This window comes from Pteropus vampyrus, unplaced genomic scaffold (genome assembly GCF_000151845.1).
Source record: "Pteropus vampyrus isolate Shadow unplaced genomic scaffold, Pvam_2.0 Scaffold300, whole genome shotgun sequence".
In the NCBI taxonomy this organism is placed as follows: domain Eukaryota; kingdom Metazoa; phylum Chordata; class Mammalia; order Chiroptera; family Pteropodidae; genus Pteropus; species Pteropus vampyrus.
The window spans coordinates 1,862,052-1,874,259 of NW_011889081.1; the positions used below are offsets into that span (position 1 = coordinate 1,862,052).

Below are 12,208 nucleotides of genomic sequence, written 5' to 3' on the forward strand. Positions count from 1 at the left end.
ATCCAATGTACTCGTTAGTGTGTAGGGTGGTCTCTGATGAAGGTGAGGGGGTGAAGAGGAGCTTGGATCCCAATGTCCACTTTCTACTGAGAAACAGTCTTATTTTACCACTGCCTGGTATATTCCTTCTCTTACAGGGTTCTTTAAACTCATCTGATTTTTAACAGGTTACAGCTAAGTTTGTCAAACTCAAATTTTATTGAACTCTTCTTCCTTTTGCTTCACAACAACATCCTGTTTCTAAGTGGCTAATAACTAAACCCAAGTATTCATTCTTTGACCTCAATGAAGTACAATTCCAACCTTTTCACAAGCCAGAGAAGAACTTCGGATACAAGTCCAAAATTTGGTGTACGGAAATTTTCCATAGAAATATGTCGAGGGTATCCCAAGGCTCTCATCATCTCTGTAAAATCTGTCCAAGGAAAAATACAATTCAGTCAGTTTGTTAAACAGCAACAACTTACTAACTTAGATACTTCCTCTACTTTCCCTTCTTATTCCCAATCTACTCGCAGTTTCCAGGACTATTTAACAACTCCCTAAGAGGGAAAGAAAAAAGTAGATAAAAATTAAAATAATCCGCTTCCTGAAAAACATTTAAGTTCAGGAGAAGTGGAAGCTGTTCATTAAAATAATATGGGTTGGTTAGGAATTTATTATTTAATTTTTCAATTACAGTTGACATACAACATTTTAGTTTCAGGTGTACAACACAGTGATTAGACATTTATATACCTTACAAAGTGATGACCCAAATAAGTCTACTACCCATCTGATACCATACACAGTTATCACAATATCATTGATTACATTCCCTATGCTGTACTTTACATCTTGGTGACTGTTTTTATAACCGGCAATTTGTACATCTTAATCCATTGCTCTTTTTCATCCATCCCCCCAACCAACACCCCTCCCATCTGGCAACTATCAGAATGTTCTCTGTATCTAAGTTTGTTTCTGTTTTGTTTGTTTAGATTCGATGGCTGTGAATTTAATTTCTCTTTGATATCTCGTTTCTCTCTTCAACATCTTTTTACGACACTAAAGGAGAAATACTGGCCTTATAAAATGTCACAAAAAATATTTTTAAATGTTAACAGTAGTTATTTCAGGGGATGATTGGTGGTAGGATGAAGTTCATGTTTCTGAGTTATTTCTAATTTTTTTTTAGTGAGCATATAGGACCTTAATACAAATTTTAAAAATTAGTTGTGCTGTAGAGAAATCTTAAAGAGAATGGTCAAACTATAGAGCACCATTCGGATTTATTATAAAACAAATTAAGAAACGGTAATACTAAAACTTGTTGATAATGGAGGTTGCAGTCACTAAACTTTGAGGAGGACTTGGAAATGAATGAAACAAACGTTTTTTGAGTTCCCACGATGTGCCAAACCTATATTCAGTGTGCTTCTGGCTATGTAAGGTCTGTCTTCATTCTTCTTGAAGGTGAATATTCAAAATGTCCCAATGACATTCACAAATAAGCTACCTGGGCATGGGAAGTTAGGTTAGATTGCATCAGACAAGAGAAAGTATAAGCAGAAGGAAGAGCAACAGCACAGAGGGCCTCTGTCACTGTTTTTTGAAAAATTTGAATAGAGTGATGGAAAATAAAGCAGCTTTTCCATCACACAGTCAGGCATTGCCTAAATATTTCTTCCCACTAAATTAGTCAAATTGTTAATTCTGCAGTATTATTGTTAAAAGAGACAATTTGAGTAATATTATTATAAATCGCACAACTATACAGCATTCATTTAAGGTAAAAATGTTCAGAAATCCCTTTATTATACACTCCTCCCAATACAACTCCATTCAACATCAACATTAGAGAGTGTCCTCTCTAAACTACCGGGGAGGAGAAACTAAAACACACAATTACCAAGAACCTTCAAATCCCACTGGGCATAATTTACACTATGGTGCTAGTAGGTGCATTAAGAAAATGTGATGCCTCTTCCTGTATATTTATTTACATTGCACAAAAAAAGAGCAATTCATAACTGAAAGGAGTAATCTCTAATGGTGAAGATTCAGGCACCAGCAATTCAAGCAGAAAACTGGCCTTAAAGAGGCCCCTCAGATCATACCAAATTGACAATCACCTGCTATATCTACGCAAGTGGAGCCACTTTGCTGAACTGCTTCTCACTCAGAAAATGATAGTGTACAAAAGACAAGAGATTTTGATTCACAAGGTACTATGCCTTGATCCTTGGTTCCACCCAGTTCCGTTTGTGTGACCTAAAGCAAGCTACTTTACCTCTCTGTGCCTCAAAGTATTTCATCCAGGAATTATATCACCTACCTCTGTTAAAGTGAGGACTTAAATAAGAGTGAATGTAGAATGCCTGGTGATTAACAGGCGTCCCCCAAAGTAGTAGTAACTAATTCTCTTATCCCTGTTCTGCCATTTCTCCAACTCTAGCAAAGGCATTTGGATTGGCTTCTCGTCAGTCCCTTTAGAAAGGATGAAGTTTATGGAAGTTAGATAACCTGTATTCAAATTCCGGCGCCAGTTCGTACCACTTGTGACCCTTGCCTGAGCTACTTGACCTCTCTGTTCCCGTTTCCTCATCTCTAAACACAGAAGTGTAGAGTTGTTCAGAGGAGTAAATAAGATGATGCACATACACAGAACTTACTATCTGGCAGCTCGTAAAAACAAAAACGTTAGCTGCAATTATTCACCAGCCCCCACCCCTCGGTTTTGTTCGTTTTTCTGAGCTCTAAGCTACCCCAACTCAGAAACGGTCTCTGTGTTTCCAATATAGTCGCGAAGTGCCCATGCGACTATACAAATCAATTAAAATTAGATAAAATTAAAACTTCGGTCCCTCGGCCGCACTAGCCACAGGCAATGGCTGATGGAGAACTTCCTATCATTACAAAAAGTGCTATGAACCAGCGCGGAGGTGCTCAGCCTGTCGGGACCACAGAGGGCCAGGACACCCGAGACGCAAAGGCCCGGGAGGGGGCCTCTGCGGCGCGAGCCTCGGCGGGGCTCGGGACAAGGAACCCAGCAAACTGGAGACCCCAGTCTCTGGAGCACTGCAGGTCACAAGGGGTAGGGATGCCTTACTGCGGAGGTCGCGGAAAGACATGGCGCTCTGATTCCCACTAGCCCGAAGTCTCCGTCACTCGCCCCCCAGCGCTCACGAGTTTCTATGGCAACGCACGGAGCCCTCGACGGCGCGCAGCAGGGGCCAAACAAGACTACAGGCAAACTGGTCGGGCTGCGCACGCATGTGCAAGCGAGGTGTCGGTAGGCAGGCGACGTACGCGACCCGCAGAAGGAGCGGGTGTGGGATTCCGGCCCCCGGCGGGTAGCTCCAAGCGTGTGCTCCCCAGCCCTTTGCATACACTGTGCAGACCTGGCACTGACTGACACATTCTGAGCACCTACTATGTGCCTTACACTGTGCTAGGCGCTCTACATACTGCTTCCCATTCCCTCAACTTCTCTAGAAAGAATGTAGGATGTCACGAAGCTGATCACTGTCCTGCCCAGCACGTTTCTCTTTGTAAACTGGCTGGCCGCACCCGCGTCCAAAGCCCCCGAGAAGGAACCGCCGCGTGAAAAGACGGAACTCCGGACTGCAAAGAGAAGACCCGGGCTGACAGCGAGAGGTTGCCCAACCCAGACCAGCGCACGCGTACTCGGCTCGGGCTTCACGACAGGCCGGAAATCACCCGGGTCTTTGCGCGTCGGCGGTTGTCCTGGCAACTGACACCTTTTTCCGGCGGGGGCGGGTTGGTCTGCCTAGTAGAACTGAAGGCTCCCAACACCGGGCCAGAGCAGCTGGGGGCTCACCTGGGAGCCTTCTGTAGGGCTACCACAGAGGAGGACAGGCGACAAAGAAGGGCTGGGGAGGAGACGTGAGCTGTGAAAGGTGGACGAAGAGGAAGAACTGCCAAAGGCTGGGATGTCCTCTCCCCCTGTATTGGTGTTGGCAAAGTAACAGACATAATCGCACGGACCCTAAAGAGAGTCCCCAGATATATCTACACATATATGGTAATGCGACAAAGATGACAAAGCACTTCAATGGAGAATAGTCTTTCAATAAATGGTTTGAAACAATAGGAAATTCATATTCAAATAAATTAACCTCCACCCTTACCTAAATATAAAACCTAAAACTAACTTTTCCAGAAGAAAACTTAGGGGAAAAGCTGTGTAACTGGGTTAAGCAAGATTTCCTAGGTACATCAAAAGTATGATCTTTTAAAAAGTATTTTTTGATAAATTGGACTTCATCAAAATTTAAAACTGCTCATTTTAAGAAAATGAAGATAATCCACAGTCTAGAAGAAGATATTCACAAAACACATCCTATAAAAAGACATATCCAGAATATATAAGAACTCTCAAAACTCAATGAAACAATCCAATTAGAGAGTAGACAAAAAATTTAAAAAGATATTTTACAAAAGAAGATGTATGGCAAATAATAAAGGAAAAGATGCTCAAGATTATTAGTCACTAGAGAAATGTATATTAACTTTAAACCACAATAATATATTACTAGGCAGTTTTTAGAATGGCTAAAACAAACGACAAAAACTCTGGCAATGCCAAGAGCTCAGAAGAATGTATACCAACTTGAACTTTCATACATTATTGGCTACATCATTTTATATTTCCATCAGCAGTGTAGGAGGGTTCCAGTTTTTCCACGTCCTCATTAACATTTGTCATTTTGTTTAATAAATCCATCCTGTGGGTGTGAAGTAGTAGCACATTGTGGTTTAAATTTGCATTTCCCTAATGACTAATGATGTTGAGCATTTTTTCATGTGCCCGACAGTTCGTATATCTTCTCTGGAGAAAAGTTTATTCAAGTTCTCTGCCCATTTTTATATTAGGCTTTCTTTTTTTGTTGTTGAGTTGTAGGAATTCTTTATGTATTCCGGATACCACATTCATAAGATATATGACTTGCAAATTATTTTCTCCTATTCTGTAGGCTGTCTTCTACTTCTCGATAGTTCCTTGTGCAACACAAACGTTTTAAATTTTGATGAAGTCCAATATTTTTGTTGTTCTTGCTTTAGTTGTCATATCTAATAGTTAATTGCCAAATCCAAAGTCATACTTATCCCTGTTTTCTTATGAGAGTTTTACTGTTTTAGCTCTTACATTTAGGTCTTTGATGCATTTTGAGTTAATTTTTGTATATGGTGTGAGGTACGGAGTCCAACTTCATTCATTTACCTGTGGCTATCTAGTTGCCCCTGCACCATTTGTTGATGAATTTCTTTCTCCTATTTATAGTCTTGACACTCTTGTTGAAAATCAATTGACCACAGAAACATGGGTTTATTTCTGGTCCATTCTATTCCATTGGTCTAGATATCTACCTTTATGCCAGTCCCACATTATTTTGGTTACTGTAACATTGTAGAAAGTTTTGAAATCAAGAAATGCGAGTCTTCAAACTTTTTAAAGATTGTTTTTAGTTATTTGAGCTCCCTTGTAATTGCACATGCATTTTAGGACCAGCTTTCCTGTTTCTGCCTAATATGCCATTGGGATTTTGAAAGTATTTGTAAATCACTTTAGGGAATACTGCTGTCTTAACAATATTAAGTCTTCAATCCATGAGCAGAAATATTTTTCCATTTATTGAAGTCCATTTTTTTTCAGCAATGTTTTATAGTTTTCAGTGTTGTCTTACACCTTCTTGGTGAAATTTATTCCTGTTTTATTCTTGTTCTTTGCCAGTGTATAGAAATACAATTAAATTTTTTCATATTCTAAAACTTTTTATTTGCATATTAAAAATTGTGCATTACAATTAAAATCATTTTTTAAAAATGGCACTTTGATTAAACTGCCTTTTACAGCCTGCAGGACACCTTGACCAACTTGGATTTTACTCTAAATTTCACTGTTTTACCTCCAGCTTCTTCCTTCACCAACATACAAGTTCTTTTCCTTCTCTGCCAGCAAGATAGGCAGATGGGAGAGGCAGGTGCAACCTTCATTGTCAGTAGTTCTTGATTTGAAAAGGGGCAGCACAGTCATTTAAGCTTGATCTAATCTCTTTGCATCTTACAATGTTAAACAGCCAAAAAAAATAAGAAGGCAATAGTTGTGGAACTTACAGTGCATATTGGCGCTGAGTTCCTCATTACGATTCATCTATTTGCTTCTCTGTTCAATCATTTCTTTTGAAGGCAGTGGTTTTTTCTCTTGCATTTTTGTCTTCTTCAATTTCAACTTGTCGAAATTCTCAATCTCAGCCATTTTAAGTTTGTCAGACATGGTTGCAGAGGAAATGGAGTGAGGCACATGAATGAGTGGAGTCCGATCTGCTCAATGGCTGCTGCCAAGTGCCAAAATACAATTAATTTTTGTGTAGATCTATCTTGTATCCTAAAACTTTGCTGAACTATATTAGCTCTCCTAGTTTTATTAGCTCAGTTTTGAGTGTGAATTAATTTTTCTCTATATAAGATCATGCCATCTGTGAATAGAGAGAACTGAAAGTTTAACTTTTCAAGAAAGTGTTTCGCAAAGTGGTGGCAACATTTTACATTCCTCCCAGCAGTATAAGAGAGCTCCAGTTCCTCTGTATCCTTCCTCACACTTGGTATGATCCACACAATACCCTGCCATTTACATGTGAAAAAATGGACAGGTGGGAAAGTTAAGTGACTTGTCCTGTCACCCAGAACCACCTTATCAGCATGCTTAAAGCACTGACTCAGGTTTCACCAGGTCTGTACCCCTAAGCCCTTATTTCCCGCCCACAGATAAGGAAACTGAGAACTCAAGAGGTTACCCCTGGAAGTGACTCTCTAGCCTGCAAGAGCTGAGTCTGTTTTGTGTGCCCTATCCCAAGCCAGAGGGACCTCCCCTAGGGTTCTGCCCCCTTCCCTTGCCCTCCTCTCACCCTGCCTCTGCCTTGGGCATCATCGTCCCCCAAACCCAGGGGATTCGGGAAGGCTGGAATTCTCCCCTGTGACATCACATTGCCAGTTGCCAAGGGAGCCCTGCAGACCCACCCCCGAGGCAGGGGAGAGCAGAGCCTTGCTGCACAGGAGGCCTGGCCACTCCTCCCGCACCACACTGGCCCTCCATGGAAGCCTTGGTCTATGCATTCTCTGAGCTGCGCATAAGAGAAGGTGCCGGGCTGTGGGGAGGAGTGGCAGGAGGAGAGCTGTCCTCTGTCCTCACCTGGGCCCAAAACCAGTGGCCTCAGAGACATACATGCTTGGGAGAGGAATGGCCACTGGTCCAGGACATGTGACTTGGGCTGTGTGATCCAGTACCCACTGTGCAATTTCTATACAGGCACCAGAATGATCTTTCTAGGATAGGAGGCAAAAAGGGGTGGCAGAAAGGGCTTGAGGTCCTGAAAGAGAATTTGGTGCCACGGCTCAGGCTTCTCAGATCTCCCTATTGGCTGAGAGAGGAAAGAGGAGTAACATGTTGGGTCAGGGGAGGCAGGAGGCAGGGGATTTAGCCCATCTGACAGACAGGTAAGCTGAGGCTCGGCAGGCCAAGGGTGGAGCCCATGACATGAGCATGTGACTGCAGTCTCCCTTCATGGTTGCTGTGGCCCACTGGCCACCACCCTCCTGCTCTCCCCTCCACAGATGGAGTGAGCTGGGCCCGAGGACTCCCCAGCCACCCTGACACGCCGCCCAATATCTACGAGGGGGGACTTGGGGTCCAGCAGCAGTGCCTCAGTGCCCAGGGAAGCAAGCCCAAGAACTTCCGGCTGCGCCACCTCCGGGGCCTGGCGCTCTACCTGCCGGGCCACATGCAGCCCGCTGGCCAGTGTGAGAGCCACTGGCTGGGCCGGCTCATGGCCAGGGGCTGCCTCTCACGGCCCGAGGGCATGGCCTGGCCTCTGGACCTGCCACAGGGGACTCTGAGCCCAGGTAACAGCCACCACTCAGCCATTCTGGAAGCTCGACTGCCCAGGGGCAGCCTGGGAAATACAGGTGAGCACTGGTCTAAGGGAAGACCCAGAGAAGGGTTGGGTTGGAGACTCAGATGGACTCAGATGGGCGCTTCTCCACTCCCAAACTTTCTGGGTTTCTGTCCCTTGATGAGCAATCTTGGACAGCTCTTCCAATTCTGGTCTGGGCTTCGGTTTCCCCATTTGTAAAATGAGGGGTTTAGGTTTGATGAGGGTCCTTCCAACTTGAACCATGTTGCCCTCTTCCTCCTTCACCCCTTATGGATTATCTTTAAGGAGACTCACCACCCCTCCTGTTTTGAAAGATGTGAGGTTCTGGGGGGTCACAGAATAGACTGGCAGCCTCCCCTAGGTCCCGCTGAGTGACTCCTCTCTACCCTCTTTCCTCAGCTTCCAGTTCCAGCATGGATCCAGCCAAGGGTACCCCCTCCCAGCCTGGTCCCCCTGAAAGCTTGGGACTCCGGCCCAAGAGGTCCTGGGGGCCCTCAGAGGAGTCCACCTGTCCCTTGTGCAAGAGAACCCGCTCTGGGGCTCTGGAGAGGCCGCAGGGATCTGAGTGTCCAGGCTGGTTCTCACAGCTCTGGACAGAAGGGGAAAGATGACCCAGGAGGAGGAGGCAGGTCCAGAGAGGAGGGGCTCAGCCCCACCAGTAGCCCCTCTACACCGAGACGCCCGCAGCTGCCCAGTGCCAGAGCCTGGGCCAGCCTCGGGAAAACTCAAGGGGAGGGAGGAGGAGGTCCCAATGGCAGAACAGAAAAAATAGAAGCCTGGGCATGCCCTTGCAGCCTGCTCCAACTCAAGTCACCCACTTGTACCTGGAAGGCCGGGCTGAGTGGAGAGTGGGGCTCTCAAGAGGCCAGGGAGCTCACAGGTCTGATCTCAGTAAAAGCCAAAGCCTGCACCTTCTGTCCCTCAGTCTGTCATCAGGCCAATTCGGTCAGAGAAACAGCCCCTTGGCACCTGAGTTTCTGAGAGCAAGTCTGTGAATCTCAAGTGGGATTCAAGCTCTCCCACCCTTAAGTCGTCCGAGTGGGACTTTCTGGAAGGCTTCCTGGGTGGGCAGGGTCTCAGCAGGCCTAAACACAGGGTGTAGTAGTCCAGGCTGAGAGGGCAGAGGACAAAAGACGGTAGGCCAGGATTGGGGATAGTGCCAGAGATGAGAGCCAAGTTCCCAATCTGGGCAGGAGTGTTGGCCTGGACCCCAAGCTGCCCCCGCCCAGGGCTTAGTTGAGTTCACTGCTCCATGGGGACCCCCGGCTGTCCTGTCCCTCCACCTGGGTTAGACTCCAGGCACCATAGTTTGGGCTTTTCTGTACTAGGGAGTCTGTCTTAGCCCTGTTGACATTTGGGGCCGGATCATCCTTCGTGGTGGAGGCCATCACATGTGTTATAGGATGTTAAGCTGTGTCCCCGGCCACTACCCACTAGATTCCACTAGCTCCCTCCTCCTAGTTGTGGTAACTAAGTGTCTCTAGACAGTGTCCAATGTCTCCTGGGCAGGGGGGTTGGAGGGCGGGGCAGAATCACTCTTGGCCTATGTCACTGGGCCTCAGCTCTGCAGGGACAGGATGGGAGGACCTGGGTTGGCTTCAGTGACCGTCACCATATCTCTCATTTCCAGTCTTGGCACCCTGCGTCAGGTTAGGGCTGTTGCCCATCTTGGGGGCTCCTGCCAAACCCATGTGATGATGTCAAGGATACCAGGACAGCTGGGTTCCTTCCAGACACAAGGGAATACTCCCTTAGCCCCCTTGCTCTTGTACCCTGGTTCCACCTCAGACATTTCATAGGTCCTGAGACAGCATTCGGTCCTCGGGCTGTTTCCAGGTGGTTATTGGTGTGGGTGTGGCCCTGGGTGGTGGGAGCCTGAGGCTGCAGAAAGGAGCAATGAGAGAGCAGGTATTTGAACACTCCAGCTGTGACGGGGGCAGGCGAGGTAGGAATGCAGCTGCTGAGCTGGTCCATCAGGCAAGCTCATGGGGTGACAGAAAGGGCAGCTGCCTTTTCCCTCCATCACAACTCTCAATCCCCCAGGAGACTGAGGCTGGGGAGACCTGAGGGATCACTGCTTAAGACAGATGTTTGGGGCTCCCCCAGCCACCAGCCAGGCACCAGGTAGAAATGAGATAATGCCAGAAGCCACAATACTCAATCCTTGGAGACAGTTACTCTTCACCCTCGTTTTTGGATGAAGGACTGAGGCTCAGAAGCAGACTGCCCCAGGGTTCAGATGTTAGAGGGCCAGGGTGTGGTGACCTCCACTGAACCACATCCTGGTATCCTGGCCCTGGGTAGTCCCCCTGCCTTGAATTGGGACTGGTTCTGGGTCTTGCCTTACCAGAAGAATGTGGAAGTGACAAGGTGTCATTTCTGGCATGAAGGAGGCCTAGTAGCTTCTAGTGCATGTGTGGAGGAAGTCAGTGCCCACATAACTAGCCCTCCACACAGTGGGAAACCAACCCAGCCCAGGGAAAACCCTTGCCAAGCTCCAGGCCACCTCGAGAGTGGATCCTGCCACCCTGTTGAGCCAACCTTACTGATGCACAGAGGGTTGATAAGCCAGAGCCTGGACCTCTCCTCTGGGAGGCACAATGCTGCAGCAACATGTCAGCCCCAAAGAAAACTGGCTGAGCCATCCTCTGGTTCCTCCCTAAAACTCCTGAAGCTTTCTTGAAAAGCACTACAAAGAGGTTGAGAAGTAAAGCCACAGGTGGTCATGGCATGCTGGGGTCAGAGAGCTTAAGTGAAGGAGGGCCTGAAGCATCAAATAAGTAGGCGTTTGTGGAAATGCACACTGACCACCCTGGGGGGCCCCCTCCCCATTCCCTGAATGGCCAGTAGGTTTGGAACAGAGCCACCAGGAGTCAGTCTCAGCCCTTGGGAGATCGTCCTCAAAGCCTGATGGGCAGGGAAGGTACAGCTGCCTTCAAGGTCAGGGTAACCAGAACCCCCACCCCACCCACCCCAAGTTGATACCTGGCCACACAACTGATCAAGGGCCCCAAGGAGTCATCCCTTAACCCTGAAGCTGACCTATCAACACAGTGAAAACAGACTGACATACTTACCTCAAGAAGCAAGGGTGTAACTCAGAGCACAGGGACGCTACTTGGTGCTCAGAGTCCAGGCCAGCTCCCTGAACTTCACCCATGCAGTGCCGTCTGCTCCCATCTGACCCCATAGGATCCCCCAACACCCAGCTCTGCAGGAGTCTCAGGCCCTGTCCTGGCTGTCTGGGTGATGCCCTGCCCTCGAGGACCAGTACAGACATAGGCTTTGGAGGCTGTTCAAGAGCTGTGTGGCTCCTGGGTAGCTCCCAGCCCGAATCAGTTTTCCTCATCTGTCTATGGGTGATAAGCATGACACCCTGCCCCCAGAGTGCCCAGAAGCTCCAAGGAGAGATTGGTGGGCCCAGCCTCAGGATCTCACAGTGGGGTGTCCTGGCCCAGGAGTCTCCCATGCTCCAGTGGCAGGGTGCACTGGCCCAGGGTTCCTGCCTGATCATTGCACTGAGTCACCTATGTATGGAGCCTTTTCTAAGCCAAGACAGTACTCCCTAGAGGACTAGGCCCTAGCTCAAGGCCTAGAGCTGGCCAAGGAGACACTTGAACAAATGGGGGCAGCTGCTGAGGGCCTTTTGAGTTTAGAAAATTAACCTAGTTTTGCTTTTCAGCTCTAGAACCTCTTCCCCAGAACTTCATTATTTGGCAGGATAAATTACACAAAACCATCAGCCCTTTTAGCTGGAAGCCATCCTCAGGACTTGAAAGCGACAGGCAGCTCCGGGGCTGCCTTCAGCCACTGCCCCAGCAATGGGCAAATCCCCAGAGTGCAAAACAGAATGTGACCAATTAAAGTCTATTTATTTGTAATGAGACAACACCACAATCCATTCAACACTGGGCTGGACACTGCCGTGAATGGGGCAGGGAGGAAGGGGCAGGGCAAGGCCTCAGCTCAATTGTGAATGTCCAAGGCAGAACCTTCTGGAAGACTCTTACCTTACCCAGAAGGGCAGAAATAAAAACCACATGATCACTGTTGATTCAGATTAGAGAACACTGAGCTAAGCCTCAGCTCGAGGCCAACATCAGCGCAGACTGGGAGTGTGAGGCGGCAAGGGAGGAGGAATGTTTTCCCACCTGCGCTCGCCTTCAACTGGAGGACTCCTTTCCCCCACCACAAGGCCAGACGAACCCCCGGGGTCTCGGAGTTCTGAGGGAGGGAAGGACGCCAGTCCTTAAGGACACCCTCTGCCTGAC

At 47.4% G+C, this 12,208-nt stretch overlaps 2 protein-coding genes across 4 annotated transcripts in view; one reads left to right on the forward strand and one right to left on the reverse strand.

Moving 5' to 3' along the window:
• The window catches only part of CLUAP1 (clusterin associated protein 1), a 31,976-nt gene extending 28,360 nt beyond the window's left edge, over positions 1-3,616 (reverse strand). The window contains exons 1-2 of one of the 3 annotated variants that reach the window (XM_011376521.2): positions 3,428-3,616; positions 304-415 (exon numbers count right to left, since the gene is read on the reverse strand). In XM_011376521.2, coding sequence (XP_011374823.1) covers positions 304-404 — 101 coding nt within the window. In that variant the 5' untranslated portion in view covers positions 405-415; positions 3,428-3,616. Of the gene's footprint in view, positions 1-303; positions 416-2,505; positions 2,603-3,091; positions 3,358-3,427 lie in introns of those variants that run through there. The other 2 variants (XM_011376518.2, XM_023521200.1) reach the window with 2 other exon arrangements.
• A 3,831-nt stretch (positions 3,617-7,447) lies between these two features.
• On the forward strand, positions 7,448-9,305 carry CUNH16orf90 (chromosome unknown C16orf90 homolog). The gene is made up of 3 exons (XM_023521216.1): positions 7,448-7,500; positions 7,559-7,968; positions 8,337-9,305. Exons 1-3 carry the CDS (start codon positions 7,448-7,450, stop codon positions 8,546-8,548), a joined length of 675 nt encoding a protein of 224 aa, XP_023376984.1. The 3' UTR covers positions 8,549-9,305.
• Positions 9,306-12,208: the final 2,903 nt, after the last annotated feature.